We start from the raw sequence: 14430 nt of genomic DNA on the forward strand, positions 1-14430 counted from the left end.
AATACCTGTAGCCACCCACTTCGAGTGAAATTTAATTTTTTTTTATTTTTTTATTTTTTTGGCACCTAAACAATTTAAATTTCACTTAAAATGTGTGGCCACAAGTATTCTAAGTCGTTTTGTGAAGTTTTAAATTTTTTGGTTTTTTTTGGGCACCTCAAAAAATTTAAATTTTACGCAAAGTGGGTGGCCACAGGTATTCTAAGCCATTCTGTGAAGTTTTGAAATTTTTTATTTTTAAATTTTTTTGGGCACCTCAAAATATTTAAATTTTACGCAAAGTGGGTGGCCACATATATTCTAAGTCATTATGTGAAGTTTTGAAATTTTTTATTTTTGGATTTTTTTGGGCATCTCAAAAAATTTAAATTTCACACAAAGTGGGTGGCCACATATATTCTAAGCCATTATGTAAAGTTTTGAAATTTTTGATTTTATTTATATTTTTTTTGGCACTTCAAAAAATTTAAATTTTATTCAATGTGAGTGGCCATAAGTATTCTAAGCCATTCTGTGAAGTTTTGAAATTTTTTTATTTTTTTGGAAAAAATGAACAAATTTCCTATTTTCCCGAAATCTGACTTTTTTTATTTTCTAGAATTTTTTTATGAATTTTTCTGGAATTTTTCAATTTTTAAGGATTTTTTGGAATTTTTTTTGGGCCGGCGGAAGGCGGCTGGCGGCCGATGGTGGCGGGAGGTGGCCGGTGGTCGGCAGCCGGCGGTGGTGGGAGGCAGCCGGTGGCAGGAGACGGTGGCCGGCGGCAGCGGCCAATGAAGGGTAGCGGCGGTCGGCGGGTGGCGGCGGCCGGCGATGGGCGGCGGGTGAGCGACCGACTAGTACTGAGGGAAAGTGATGAGAAGAACAAAAAAATTTTGTTTCTCATTTCTATTCCAGAAATAGAGAAGCTAAAAATTTTAACTTCTGATTTCTCTTTCAAATCTATTTCTGGAACAAAAATTTGTTACAGAAATAGAAATTAAAATTGCGTTACCAAACGGATTTCTGTTCCAAACCTATTTCTGGAACAGAAATAGAGAAACAGAATGGTTATCATTCGCAGCCCAAGTTGTCAGCGGCGGCGGTGGAAAACGTAAGCCGTACGGGTACCCACGGCCCTTAGATTTGCCCATTCCTCTTCTTCTTCTTCTGGACCTTTCCCCATACACAGAGACACTTCCAATCCCTCTCATCCTCATCTCAATCTCATCTCTTTCCCGAACAAGAAGAAATCGAACACGAATTCTAGCTCAGAAGGACCCCCACGGCACCTCCTCCCGCCCATGACGCACGCGGTCGCAGGTCATCGCACCCGCGTGGCCGACTATGTCATCACCACATCATCATCCTCCTCCGCCCCTGCCGTCCCTAGCTCTACGTGGCGCATGGGAACTCCCAGCTCACCAGCTCGGACGCCACGTGTACAATCCTCTTTACCGCCTTTTTTTGGCCCCTTTGGCGAATAAAACCTAGAGACGTTAACATGCGGACGAACTCATTTGCAATTTTTTGCCAACTCTCCCTCGTCGACAGCATGCAGCAAGGACAGCCGCACAACCTCAGGATCGCTCAAGACCAGGAGCACAGCATCATAGTCAACGCTCTCAAGCATGTCATGTCCGGGTCCGGGGATGGCCCCGCGCAGCCCCAGCCGATCCCGGCCTTCCAACCGTCCACGTCGCCGCTGCTCCCCTCCGCTGGCGGGGCCGACCCGGACCTGCTCTCCCTTCCCGACCTGGCCGCGTGCCAGGTGTGCAGGATCAACGGCTGCCTCGGGTGCAACTTCTTCGCGCCGGGCAGAGCAGCCGCGACTCCGGCGGCGGCGCGGGGCGGCGGCGGTGACGACGCGGAGGCGCTCGGACTGAGCCAGAGCAATAAGAACGCCGCGGGCAGGAAGAGGAAGGGCTTCTACCGGGGGGTGAGGCAGAGGCCGTGGGGGAAGTGGGCGGCAGAGATCCGGGACCCACGGAAGGCGGCGCGGGTGTGGCTCGGGACGTTCGAGACGGCGGAGCAGGCGGCTCGCGCCTACGACAGGGCGGCCCTCGAGTTCCGCGGCGCGCGGGCCAAGCTGAACTTCCCGCAGCCGCTGCCGCCGAGCGAGTGCGCGAGTACTACCCTTATCAATAAGGGTGGGGAGATCATGGAGGAGGGCGAGGCCAATCGGATGACGAAAGCGACGGCGGAAGCGGAAGAGAATGACAATGCCAGTAAAGGAGCTCCGTCGCTCGAGCGCGATGACGAGAGAGGAGTGAGCGAGTTCTGGGAGAAGCTCGAGAAGGAGGAGCTCACGGAGTGGGCGGTCATGCACTTGCCTCCATGAACGTAAGAGAAGGAGAAATTGCATGGTTTGCGGCGACCCCGTGGTCAGATGTCATTTGAATCATAGATTACCGCGGTGCCATCGGGGCTACACCTAACCGACGATTCATATGGACCCGATCTACGCGATCGTCCGTGCCATGCAACGTGCTTTTCATGAACAAAGCCGTCGTGCCCAAAAAGGTCAAGAAGAGGAAGAAGAAGAATAAAAGAAAGAGTGAAAAAGTAGTGGTTAGTAGGACAAATCGAAGTTACAATGTTTGTATTCTACTCCCTTTCATTGATGATTCATTTCGCTCTTTTTTTTTTCGCCACATTTTCTAGCGAATTTCGATTCTTCTTGGTAATATTAAAATCACATGCGCTTTCCTGTCCAATCCCACGATGTAGCTTGAAGGCTTTTGCGCCGGCGCTTCGGTCTAGAGTCAAAGGGGGACAAACACAGGAGGTGATTGGACCCTGGCTGCCCGATGTCGGAATTGGACGGCTTCTCTGTCTTGTCTTGTCTTTTCGTTTTCGTGTTGAGGAAAGGACGGCCTCGTGCGGGGCAGCGGGCGACATTTGTCTCTTCATAAAGCGATTCTATCGTGGTGGATAGATCGTCCGCATCTACAAAAGAACCAAAAAAGAAAAGGTCAATTCCGGATGTAAAATCGAATTTTGGAATAACGCTAGAAGCTCACGAAGCTGAAAGACACTAGGTTTCGAGTTTTGACCAAAAGGAAAAAGAGAGAAGACTCACGCGCCTGTAGGGCGCTTTTGTGGATGTCATCCTGGCGTTGACAAATTTGTGAATCATCCCGGTTGTCGTCCCGATTCATGCGAGCTAGGGACGAGGCTAACAACGTGGTCGCACCAACAAATTGTTAAATGCTTTTGGAGCAGTATCATCGATGACCGAAACGCACTTACAAAAGCAAAAAGGAAAACAGAAACAGATGGTCGCATATATTGCTTCCTTCATTAACTTAAACAAAGTTTTGTGAACATCTGAATAATAGACAACCAGTTAGAAAGAAGGCATTTTTTCTCCGATGGGCCACGACTATCCAATCTACCAGCCGGTTTGCATCTCGTGGGCAGTGGGCGTTACGAACTTTAGTGAGGCCAGCTTCCTTTTGCAGCCTTCAATTCATGCCCGCACATCCCTTGGGCTTGGTTTAGCACCCATTGCGTAGTTGACCAAATGATAAGCTATCAGTTTCCACTCCTTCCAACAGATCAATTTGCATTCACAGATCAGAGCTTTTCTCTAAATACTCCAAAATTGGTGTGTGTGTGTGTGTGTGTGGGGGGGGGGGGGGTGGTGGGATGGACAAGGTACTTTCAACCAATGCTAGATCGGTGCCCTTATCTAGTAGAAGAGGATCTGAATGAAGCATTGATCGCACCACTGACCTTGGAGGAAGTAAAAAGAGCAGTATTTTAGTTGAGAGCTATGAAAGCTCTAGGACCCGATAGACTGAATGATCAATTTTATCAACATCACCGGGTAGATATCCAGCATGATTTATTCCATATAGTCAAAAACTTCCTTAATTTAGGTGCCCTTTATCCCAGTTTAAATGAGACTTATATCTCCCTAATCCCAAAAGTCCCAAACCCAGAATGCCTGAACTAATTCAGACCCGTCAACTTGTGCAATTTTTCTTACAAAATCATTGTTAAGGTTATGGCAAATCGCCATAGACATAGGCTCCCTAAGATTATTGCCTATGAAGAAAGTGCTTTCGTTAGCAAAAGACAGATTGAGAATTGACATTCTAATTGTTCAAGAAGTTTTGCATCAGCTGAGGGTGAGGAAAAATAAGAAAAAATTCCAATCAGTGTTAAAACTTGACATGAAGAAAGCATATGATCGGGTAGAATGGGACTTTCTGGAATCATGGATGATAAAGATGGGATTCCATGATAAATGGGTGGCTTTGACCATGCAATGTGCTTCCACTCTTACTTTTGGCATGAAATTAATGGGAACCTACATCTTACTTTCAACCATCGAGAGGGCACAAGTAAGATCATCCTCTTTCCCCTTCTTGTTTATAATTATGACAACTTTCTCTCCCATCAAAGGAATTCAACTAAATAGATTTTGCCCTACTTTATCTCATCTGTTGTTTGTTGATGACACTAAATTCTTTCTGGATGGGTAGATTAGGGAAAGTTGGAATCTATCTACAGTCTTGAATCAATATTGCTTCGATTGCGTCAAGAATCTACAGAGGAATATGGCTTTAGACTTGCGAGTTATCACAGAGGAATGTGGCTTTAGACCTGCGAGTTATCAACAAATAAGGAAGTACCAATATATTCCTTTTGATTGGGGTCATTCAAAGAGGCAAATGTTTGCCTGGATTATAGCAAGAGTAAATATGAAATTGGAGGGATGGAAGGAAAAGTTGATGTCTAAAGCCGGGAAGAAATTCTAATTAAATTTGTTATGTAAGCCCTATCCCAATATGTTATGTCCATCTTCAAGATCCCAAATTATGTATGCAAAGCCATCGAGCAAAAGATAGCCTCCTTTTGGTGGAAACAAAACGAATCCACTTTTGGATTGCACTGGAAAAAATGGGATATCCTTAAAATCAAGAAATATTATGGCGGAATGGGATTTAGAGATTTCATTAGTTTTGATAATGCATTGTTGGGCAAACAGGCTTGGAGATTCTCGCAATCACTATCGACCCTATGGAGATAATTATTAAAAAGAATCTACTTCTTTAGGGGAGATTTCTGGAATGTAGGAAAGGGTTTCATCCATCGTAGGGATGGCAAAGTATGTTAATAGGCAGAGATGCCATCACAAGAGACTAGCAGGTCAGTCGAAAATGGAAAGTCCATAAACATTTGAGAGTAGAGGTGGTTAACATCTAGTGTGATTGGTGGATCGGCTAATTAAGAAGACCCCCAAAGAGTTGATGACTTAATTGTTCGGGAAGATAAGAGTCTGGAATGAACAAAGCTTACATAACTTATTTGAGGAGAATGTAGTCAACGAAATTCTAGCTATTCCACTCAGCAAGAATCCAGAAGATGATAAGCCGATATGAACTAAGAATAAAGTCTATAAACTACTCTGTGAAAATTCCGTACAACAGGCTACATTCGACAAACCAGTAGCAACAAGTAGAGCAAGCCTCCTCATCCCATCAAACACCCTAGACGCTATGGACGAATATTTGGAAACTGAATACCTAACCCAAAATTCATATCTTTTTGTGGAGTGTGTGCCATAATGCAATACCTACGAGCGAGAATATTTGTAAGACGAAAATCTTATTTGATCCCATATGTCCCCTCTGCCAACAAGCTCCAGAAACGTCAGAGCACAGCTTTCTCCTTTGCCCTTGGACTGAAGCCATTTGGTACAAGAGCAAAAAATTGAAAATGTGAAGCATTCGAGTTCCCTTTGTAGAAGGCCTCGGATGGGCTCCCAAAAAACATATGCTAGACACACTAGCATTTGCCCCAAGGGCCTTTAGAGGTCCAAAAGGGTTTGCAAAGCTATTCTTAAACGCAGCCCGTTGTACTCGAATTTTCGTAGTATGTTTAGATTGCGAACTCCTGTCATTTTTGTTTTTTTTGGTCGTGAACTCCTGTCATTTTAGGAATTGCAATTTTAGTCGGGACTTGGTGTGAGTGCATGGAGTTCGAGTGAACCTATATATCTAGTAGTCAAGGACCGCAATTTGGACCCTGGGTAAATCGGTCCGGTAATCGGGGTGTTAGTGTTTAGTTGCATGAGGACTCGGATTTGCTCCCAAGGTACTAACTCGAAATGCCAAGGTCTAGATTCTGGCTCAAGGATACCTTGTCATGTTGCAAAAGTCTTGATCCTTAAATTTATGGAATTTCTTCCATAGACTCGCTTTACTTGATCGGGTGAATCACAATCATTGATTTTATAGTCTCACGTGAGCTCTACAAGATAAACTGCTATGATTCACTTGATTCATAGGATTTGGGTCCCCATAAATACTCCCATAAGTTTCGACTCCAAGAAATGAGTCCAATCCTTGGGGTTCTCATGATGATTATCTATGAGACACGGATGTGACAGTAGACAAGGTGGCGATCGAGCAACCTTCGAAAAATGAATTCCCAAACTCATACCCTCTTTCAAAATTAAACGTGAATTTTCATTGACTGTGAAAATATTTTTGGCCAAACTTTTTTATTTACTTGTGTCGAATAGAGGTGAGCATGATTTGGGTGGGTGGTTCCCAAAATAGAACCGAAAATCGCCCACTAAAAACCGGTTCCGAGAAATTAGAACCAGGAATCGCGGGGTGGGTCCATGGAAGTATTCTCACCAACTTTCACGCAAATAGAGATAACCGATAGTGAGAGAGGGAGGCAATGAACAGTTAGAGGCACGGCTGTAAGTTGATAGGAATTGAGAGTCGAGCTTCAAATTAGAGATTTTTATGGTTTTCGTTTTTCTGAAAATGTTTTCTTTTCTTTTTTTGGTTGAAATTTAAATTTTATATATATATATATATTACGGTCCAATCTGGGTGGGCGGATGGTCGGTTCTACGCTTAAAATCGGGAACCGGATTGGTACTCACCGATTTTAGTAAATAAGAACCGGGAACTTGACCGGTCCTTATAGAAACTGCCAGTTCTAAGCTGGTTCGGTTCGGTCCGGTTCCAGGTGGTTCCGGTTCCTTCGCACGTTCCTAGCGTCAGAACCACGGAAAACGAGCGAACTACATTGTGCCGGTTCATCTTTGCCCAATACGTTCGATCGTTCCGCGGATCGAAACGAGTCGCCTCGGACGCGATCCCTTCTCCTAAGCAGCAGAGGAAGTCCGTGACAGAATCGGAAAAGGAAGTCGAACGGGAAGTCCGATGGCCGTAGATGCAGCGGCAGATTCCTCGATTCCATCCCCCTCTCCTTCGTCGCATTCCATTCCCAGGTTCTCCCCTCCCTCCCTCTCTCTCTCTCTCTACTTTCTCTCTCTATCTCTACCCTGCGTATCGCTGCTGACGCCGTAGTCTCCCTTCCCCTCCCTCCCTCCGCCGCCATGCACAGCCAGCCGTGCCACTTCTACGTCGCCGTCGACCGCCTCCGGTTCAAGATGGTATCCCCATGCGCCCGATCCCCCGTTGTTGGGTCCTCGTCCGATTGCTCGCCCGGTGTTTGTCGAAATGCCTAGCCGGCGATTTATTTTTTATTTTTTTGGTTTTTTTTTATTGCCCGCGGTGGGATTTCCGCAGGAGACGCTGGTGGATCTGCTGGGCGTGGCGGGTCAGCGGCCGGGCCTGCCGGTGGCGGTGTGCTGCAGCTCCCGCGACGAGCTCGACGCCGTCTGCTGCGCCGTCGCCAACCTCCCTTTCATCTCTCTGGCCTCTCTGGTGCTTCGCTTCCCCCACACCACCCCCCCCCCCCCCAACCACCACTCTGTTTTAATGTTGCAGCTTAAAGCTCCGGGCTTGATAGCATTGTTTTGTCCCGTTCCGGGTTGGTCGATACATGATTTCAAAGACTTACGGATTGAGATGAATGAATTGTTTTGGATTCGTCATGCAAGTATCTAATTAGGGAATTCGTAGTCCTCTCTTTCCAGTTGCCTGTTCGATGTAGGCTTACCGCATTTCATTGTCTCTTCTTAGAGACGCAACTGATGGGTATGGGCTGCTTGATTGGAATTTTGATGTTTTACTTTACTGAGTTTTGCCAGTAGATCTATGGCTTCCGCTTTCGTGGAACTTATGTTTCTATAAGCCAAATTTCAGCTTCTAGGATCATGTTTGCGAGTCATCTTTTGATGGCTTAACTCATGAATCTTCATTTCCTCACATTCACAACGAGACATTAGAACTGGGCCACAGTATTTATTTGCGAAATGAAGAAAGGATTCAAATGTGGGATTTGTTGTCGACAACATCGTCAACTAAAAGATATCCTAAAGCAGTTTCCTTGTCAGTCGAATATATCTCAGGAAGCATCTTGAATCTTCAGAGATTAGAAACTCAGGATTTGTTACTGGTTTTCTTTCTAGACTTTAATTATTTGCTGCTGAACCTTCTGTGCATCTGTTTTCCGTGTACCAGTACAGTGACCTGGCTGAAGCAGAACGTGCTCTCGTTCTGAATGGGTTTCGGCAGTCAACTTTGCATTGGAACCAAATTGTTGCCCAATCTGGAAATGACATAAAAGCAGTAGAAGATGTTGAGCAAAAGTCTCATATTGTTGTTGTTACGGATGCTTGCCTTCCACTTCTTGCTTCTGGGGAGTTGCCACTTTCTGCGAGAGTTTTGATCAATTATGAGTTGCCAACAAAAAAGGTGCAGTCTTACATAATGATATCGATGTTTGTTTCCCCATATCAAATAGAAAAAGTTGCTGTTTTTGGCTTGCACTCTCTTTCAGGCACGAGATGCATGCCCTCTGAACAGAATTCATAGTGTTCTTTTTCTGTTAATAACATGCCATGCTGCTCCAATTTGTGGTCTATCGCGAATCTGTGCTGCATCCTCTCTTGGTTTGCTTAATGTACTCATCTGTAACACTGACGATGCCTCTATGAGGCATCTGTGATCATGCCCTTGTTTGGATTCACGAGCAAGAAACTCTATCTGGTCTGTGAGAGTTGCATCATGAGCTCTTTCCCTGACTGCATAACTGCGAACCCAAAATAGAGTTTGATGGGCTTGTAAACATTGAGAGGCTGTCAACCTTGTAAGTGGAGTTGATGTCCACCTTGTGTTTGTGTCTCTCATTTATGTGATATTTTCTTGTGAGAGTCTCTTCAATTATTAACATCTCCTCTCATGCGGATAAAGTTTCTCTCAATATGACCCATTCCGGTGAGTCATTCTTCTGGGTTACATACATATTGGTAAGAAAGTAAGCGATTTTGTGAAAATACTTTACCTTGCAAATACTAGGGTCGACAAATACTTCATATTAGCCAAGAAGTTTTTCCTCTCTGCTTTTCCTGCTTCCTTCACATTGTTGGCCCACTGAAAAGACCCCAACCAGTCTGGAACTGGACCTTTTGTTGATCGAGTGTTAATTCCATGGATGACTCTGCTGCATGATTCCTTGGTTTACATTTTAAAATAACTGAAATTTGGCCTTTTTTGTCTGGGGTTGTCCTTTGAACTGGTTTCATGGTACAAATGTGTGTTGTAATTATTCATGCTGATGTTAGATGTCAACATTGTTTTAACATATTGAGGCTAATAGTAAATAAAATTGCAACATGTGTGATCAGTTGCAATGTCAAGCCTGTCCTTTTAGTGGTTGCAATCAACCCTCAACCTTTCTAGTAATGCAAAGCACCAAAAACATTCGTGTTCTATCTTAAATTAGATTTTTGTTTACCTTATCACATGTGACCATAAGCACGTAGACCTTTTGGAAACGAAAGTGACTTCGATCTCACTAATCTTTCTATAATTATCACTTCATTAAGCTCTAAAAACATCTGTTCACTGTCAGAAAGAAGGTATTGCTGCGAAATACTCGAAGACTTGAAAGTCTGATTAAGTTGTCATTCCAGTGGGAATAAAGTGATTTGAGTCTAGTGGTGCAATTCAAGGTCAAAAGTAATTCTTGTTTGTTGGAAAAGCTGTAATGGCAATTATAATACTTCCCAAGCCTATGCATGTAACTAAAACACATTAATGTCATGGGAATACTAATTTCTGGGAGCAACTTGTGACAAGTTGAAAGCTTGGGGGTTTATTTGCATCATTTAAAAGGACATGCTAAGTTGGAACAGATACCAGATGGTGGCTTGTGCTTGCATTGATTACTTATCTTTTAATGTTGGTTCTTATCCTGTTGATGGTGGTTTTTTTTTTTTTTTTCTGAATGTTGATGGTGGTTCATGTGCTTGATTTCAGGAAACATATATGAGGCGAATGGCAGCTTGTTTGGCAGCTGGTTATTTTCCGAAACTACCGTTTGAATGAGTCATCTTGTGTTGCATTCTTGTAGTAACTGCAGATGTATATTTGCAGATGGGATTGTCATCAATATGATTGTCGGGGGTGAAGTAGTAACTCTGAAAAGCCTGGAAGAAAGCAGTAATATTTTCATAGCTGAGATGCCTATCAATGTAAGTTCTGCGATTGGGTTATTTTGTACATGGCAAATAGCAAGCAGATCCTTTGTTCGATGTGTTTATCCATATGGTTATATTGCAGATTTCGGAGATATTGTGAAGGTCTTTGAGTCATTTCGGTTGCCAAGAGCATGTGGCCTGCTTTGGCTCCAACTTGTCGATGAGGTCCTTGAGCGTCGGTTAACAAGCAGTTGCTATGGTAGGGAGCATCTCTCGCGCTTGTGCAGTGTTTGGGTTTCTGTGATTAACCAGTCCTTTTTCCAAAGTTCGAAGCAGAAAGTATCTAATGACTACTGAGGCCCAAAGTGTTACATATTCCCAGAATCGTTGAGGCATATAAACTTGTGTAGACTATGTATCAGATTGAGTCATCATGTTTTGGTGCATTTCATGTATAATTTCTTGCTATTCCTCAGCGGATGCACATTACTCTCTCGCGGTGTATATTGTCTCTTAGAAAGGACGTTGTTTCATTAGCGTTTTGTCGTGATATGGGAAGTTGTTCGCATTGGATTTCATCTTAATCTGCATGGAAGCATTTACTAGTAAACACAAAAAGCCGGAGCTCAAAGAAGGTCTATGCTTTGTCCTCTCCACATGGTACTTTGGGTTCGCATAAATTTGCCGGGTGAATCGCATTTGACCAATTGATTATTAATTATTAAAAACAAAAAGCGCTTTTTTGTTTTTACTTATTATCAGAAAAGTGCTTCTGCGTATCTATAATTTTAAATTAATGGAGGAAAATATTTGGCGCCAAATATTGTCAGAGTCGGTAGACTTCAACAGCTAGCTACTAGTTGGAGTCAGTAGCATGATCGTGTTTCTATATATGTAAATGCGAGTAAATGTGCATATAAATGCGTCAACAAACTTAATAAATGTTTTAAAGCACGAGGAATGACATCGACATAAGGTTCATTTCTGTCGGCCAAGACACACGGACGGATGCACAATAGTTATCTCCTTGTATGATAGCCGGTTAGAGAAGATTTTCTCCACCCTGACATGTGGAAAGCGTGGCCCGTATCTTCTGATGGATTCAACCATATAAAAAAAAAAAGTAGACAGCAATATATCAGCAGCAATATCTACACTAGATTTCATGCCATGAAAATTGCTGGCCATATCAAGTTTTAAACAGCCTATAATATTGCATGATGCACTTGGATATGTGGAATGGAAACTCGTAAGAGTCCTAGCGAAGATCTTCTGTGTTTTACCTATTGTCCAAGTCAAAACGAGCTTTGAATTCAGAAACAAAAGAGCAGGAGGTTGATAGAAAGTACAAATTTGGCTTCCTGACGCAGAATTAGCCGAGGGTTTTCTTTAACATCTGCTTATGCTTATACAATTACAAGAGTTTTGACTTATTTCTTTACTAAAATACTCAGATCTTCTCTTAAGGACACGTACCCCCCTTAAAAGAACATGATGTCTCAATGCACATTCCATTGCAGGAACCTGCAGGATTCCAAGGAAAAGCATTTGCATGAACTGATTCCTCGAATTGATCATCATCGTTGTGCTAGATCACGTGAAATTCCCTTCTTTCTCGTTTTCCTTTTCATGTGAAACCCATTGTTATCAAACCGTCATCCAGGAAATCAAGCATTTTACTCGTGTAGCAAACTCAAGGCGGAAGTCCTTTCCATTTCTTTGCTGGTGTAATTGGGCAGAGATGATTTGTGTGTGATCGCCTAGGCCTGGTGCCGTGTTGCAGCTGATCCTGTGACGAGCTCTACACCGTCTAGCGGGCTGTCTCTTATCTCCGTTTCATCGCTTTGGCCTCTCTCTACTGGTTCAGTGTCCTTCCTTTTAATGATTTTAAGCTTTTCTTCATCTTTCATACTATCATATATGTCTTATTTCAAGTTAATAGATCCATACAAAACCCTAGCAAACATTTAGTGATTAGGCAAACATCAACCCCCTTAGAAAGTCGAAAGAATACACTTATGAATGTGCAAACAAACTTATAAATGAACATATAACGCTCACATCTGCGGCCACATACATGCGTATGGATGCATGCTTACTGGGCAATACAAGTGCATATATCATCATTCGTGGCAGTCTCAACTCTTGTTTATTTTGCCTCGTTAAATCTTGATTGTCTGTTGGCCATTGAGAAATTTCTTCATTAACGGATTGAAAGAACATAGCACTTGTATATATATATTATAGTTACTCAAAATGAAAGTATACAGTATCTTATGGAAACATGCTTATGGAAACTCTTTTTTTCCACCTGAATGTGAACACCACGATCCAAATATATGAGGAAGAAGAAAGACTTCTTTTATGACTATTACATTAGACTTCATATTTATGTTAAAGAACTGTCTTTTACTTTCTAGAGATCTTTTTCTCGTGCAAAGTGGCATAGTAAGAGTTCTTTTCTATGCATTACCGTTCCTAAGATTCATTTCCAGAGAGAGTTGATAAGATAACAATATAAACATCTTATAATGAGGAATTATTACTTTGTCTTTCCTTATGTTATTTCGTGTCCGTTGAAAACAAGAAATGCAAAAGGGATAGAAAATAAAGCACGTATTTATCATCGCATTGGCTCTATCAGTTTATTTAATGTCCATTAACTAATTTGAAAAGAAGTGAAATAAAACACATATCTACCCAATTCGTTCTGTACCTATAAAGGACAAGTCAATTAAAATTTTGAATAATTTCCTTGCATAATTATATGGGTCAACGTGAAATAAACACGCTTATAAATGCACAAACAAACTTATAAATGTGCTCCCAGATAGCAACAAATATCCATAACGATCTTCTCCACATATAAAGACACGGGTATTCGTGCATGCTCACGGTGCAATAGAAACCCATTTCTCGTGACAATCTCAATTTTAGTTTGCTTTTAAGATTTATAATATAGTTCGGCCGTTAAAAGATTTTGATTAGTAATGGACTCGACAATCATACCAACTTGTGTATATGTGAAAGGATTAGCTACTTCAAATGAAGATATAAAACACATTTACTTAAGCTTCGCTTAAAGAACATCTTCTTCTTTTTCCATTGAATGTTATTACAATAGTCCAAAACAATGATGATGAAGTATGTGGCCTTCGTCAATTATACTACATCATTCGTACTTATGTTCACAAGCGGTATGATACCTCACCAACGACAATTGTATTCCATGGAAGGAGTTTTCCTTAATTATCTTGCAGAGGATACTGATGAAAAGATTTATTTCCGAAAAAAGTGTTTATAAGGTGACGAAATCGATCTAGATAAGTATACAAATGTATTGTCGCTTCTCAAAACAAAAAATTCCATTCATGGTCCTTTCTTTTAATTTGAAAGATTTCCTCTCGACTCTTATTTTTTAGGGTTAATACCACAAAAAATCCTAAACTAGTATACCTGTGACAAATTTACCCCAAACTAATTTTTTAATCACCAAAAATCCCAAACTGATACACTTATGACAATTTTACCCTCCGTTAATTTTCGTAACATTTTACCGTCAAATTTCTGAATCAAATGACACGTGGCAGTTGACGGATATAGCAGTTTGGGATTTTACCCTCCCTTTGTCACATGTGTACAAGTTTGAAATTTTTTGTGGTATTAATCCAATTTAACAGAGGGTAAATTTGTCATATATATACCATTTTGAGGTTTTTAGTGATAAAAAAATTATTTTAGGGTAAATTTATCACATGTATATTAATTTAGGGATTTTCGTGGTATTAACCCTGTTTTTTTTAATAATCTCCTCTCAAATTTTTCTCCATGTCTTTTACGACTGTCATTCGCTTCCTTCTTTGACCTTTTTTTTGGCTAACCTTCCTTCTTTGACTTGCCAAAGTAACACGACCTCATTTGATTGAAACTACACTAACAAATATATAAGATGAATTTAATTTGTACGTGGAATACACAGGTCACACTTACTCTAGCTAGAATTCTAGCTCAATACACGAGCTTCCACTTTAGGCTCACACCCATCTTCTTGTCCATAATATGACTAAAGACTACTCGATCTTATATAA

At 41.8% G+C, this 14430-nt stretch overlaps 2 protein-coding genes across 3 annotated transcripts; both read left to right on the top strand.

Annotated features, from left to right (window-relative positions):
• The first annotated feature begins 1480 nt into the window (after positions 1-1480).
• On the top strand, positions 1481-2629 carry LOC115668902 (ethylene-responsive transcription factor ERF109-like). Its single transcript, XM_030590259.2, has one exon. It carries the CDS (start codon positions 1484-1486, stop codon positions 2318-2320), a length of 837 nt encoding a protein of 278 aa, XP_030446119.2. The 5' UTR covers positions 1481-1483; the 3' UTR covers positions 2321-2629.
• Positions 2630-7027: 4398 nt separating this feature from the next.
• On the top strand, positions 7028-10817 carry LOC115682591 (uncharacterized). Of its 2 annotated transcripts, XM_030606854.2 has the most exons (7): positions 7036-7243; positions 7360-7408; positions 7545-7682; positions 8382-8615; positions 10182-10221; positions 10299-10396; positions 10485-10817. In XM_030606854.2, the coding sequence occupies exons 1-7, from the start codon at positions 7176-7178 to the stop codon at positions 10500-10502; spliced, it is 645 nt and encodes a 214-aa protein (XP_030462714.1). In that variant the 5' UTR covers positions 7036-7175; the 3' UTR covers positions 10503-10817. The 2 variants fall into 2 exon arrangements, with proteins under 2 accessions (XP_056158552.1, XP_030462714.1); XM_056302577.1 differs by lacking the exon at positions 7360-7408 and having other exon boundaries at positions 7028-7243; positions 8387-8615.
• The last annotated feature ends 3613 nt before the right edge of the window (positions 10818-14430 follow it).

The sequence above is a fragment of the Syzygium oleosum genome, unplaced genomic scaffold (assembly GCF_021117445.2).
Source record: "Syzygium oleosum isolate NSW1041296 unplaced genomic scaffold, Sole_v2.1 Sole_v2.01, whole genome shotgun sequence".
Lineage (NCBI taxonomy): Eukaryota > Viridiplantae > Streptophyta > Magnoliopsida > Myrtales > Myrtaceae > Syzygium > Syzygium oleosum.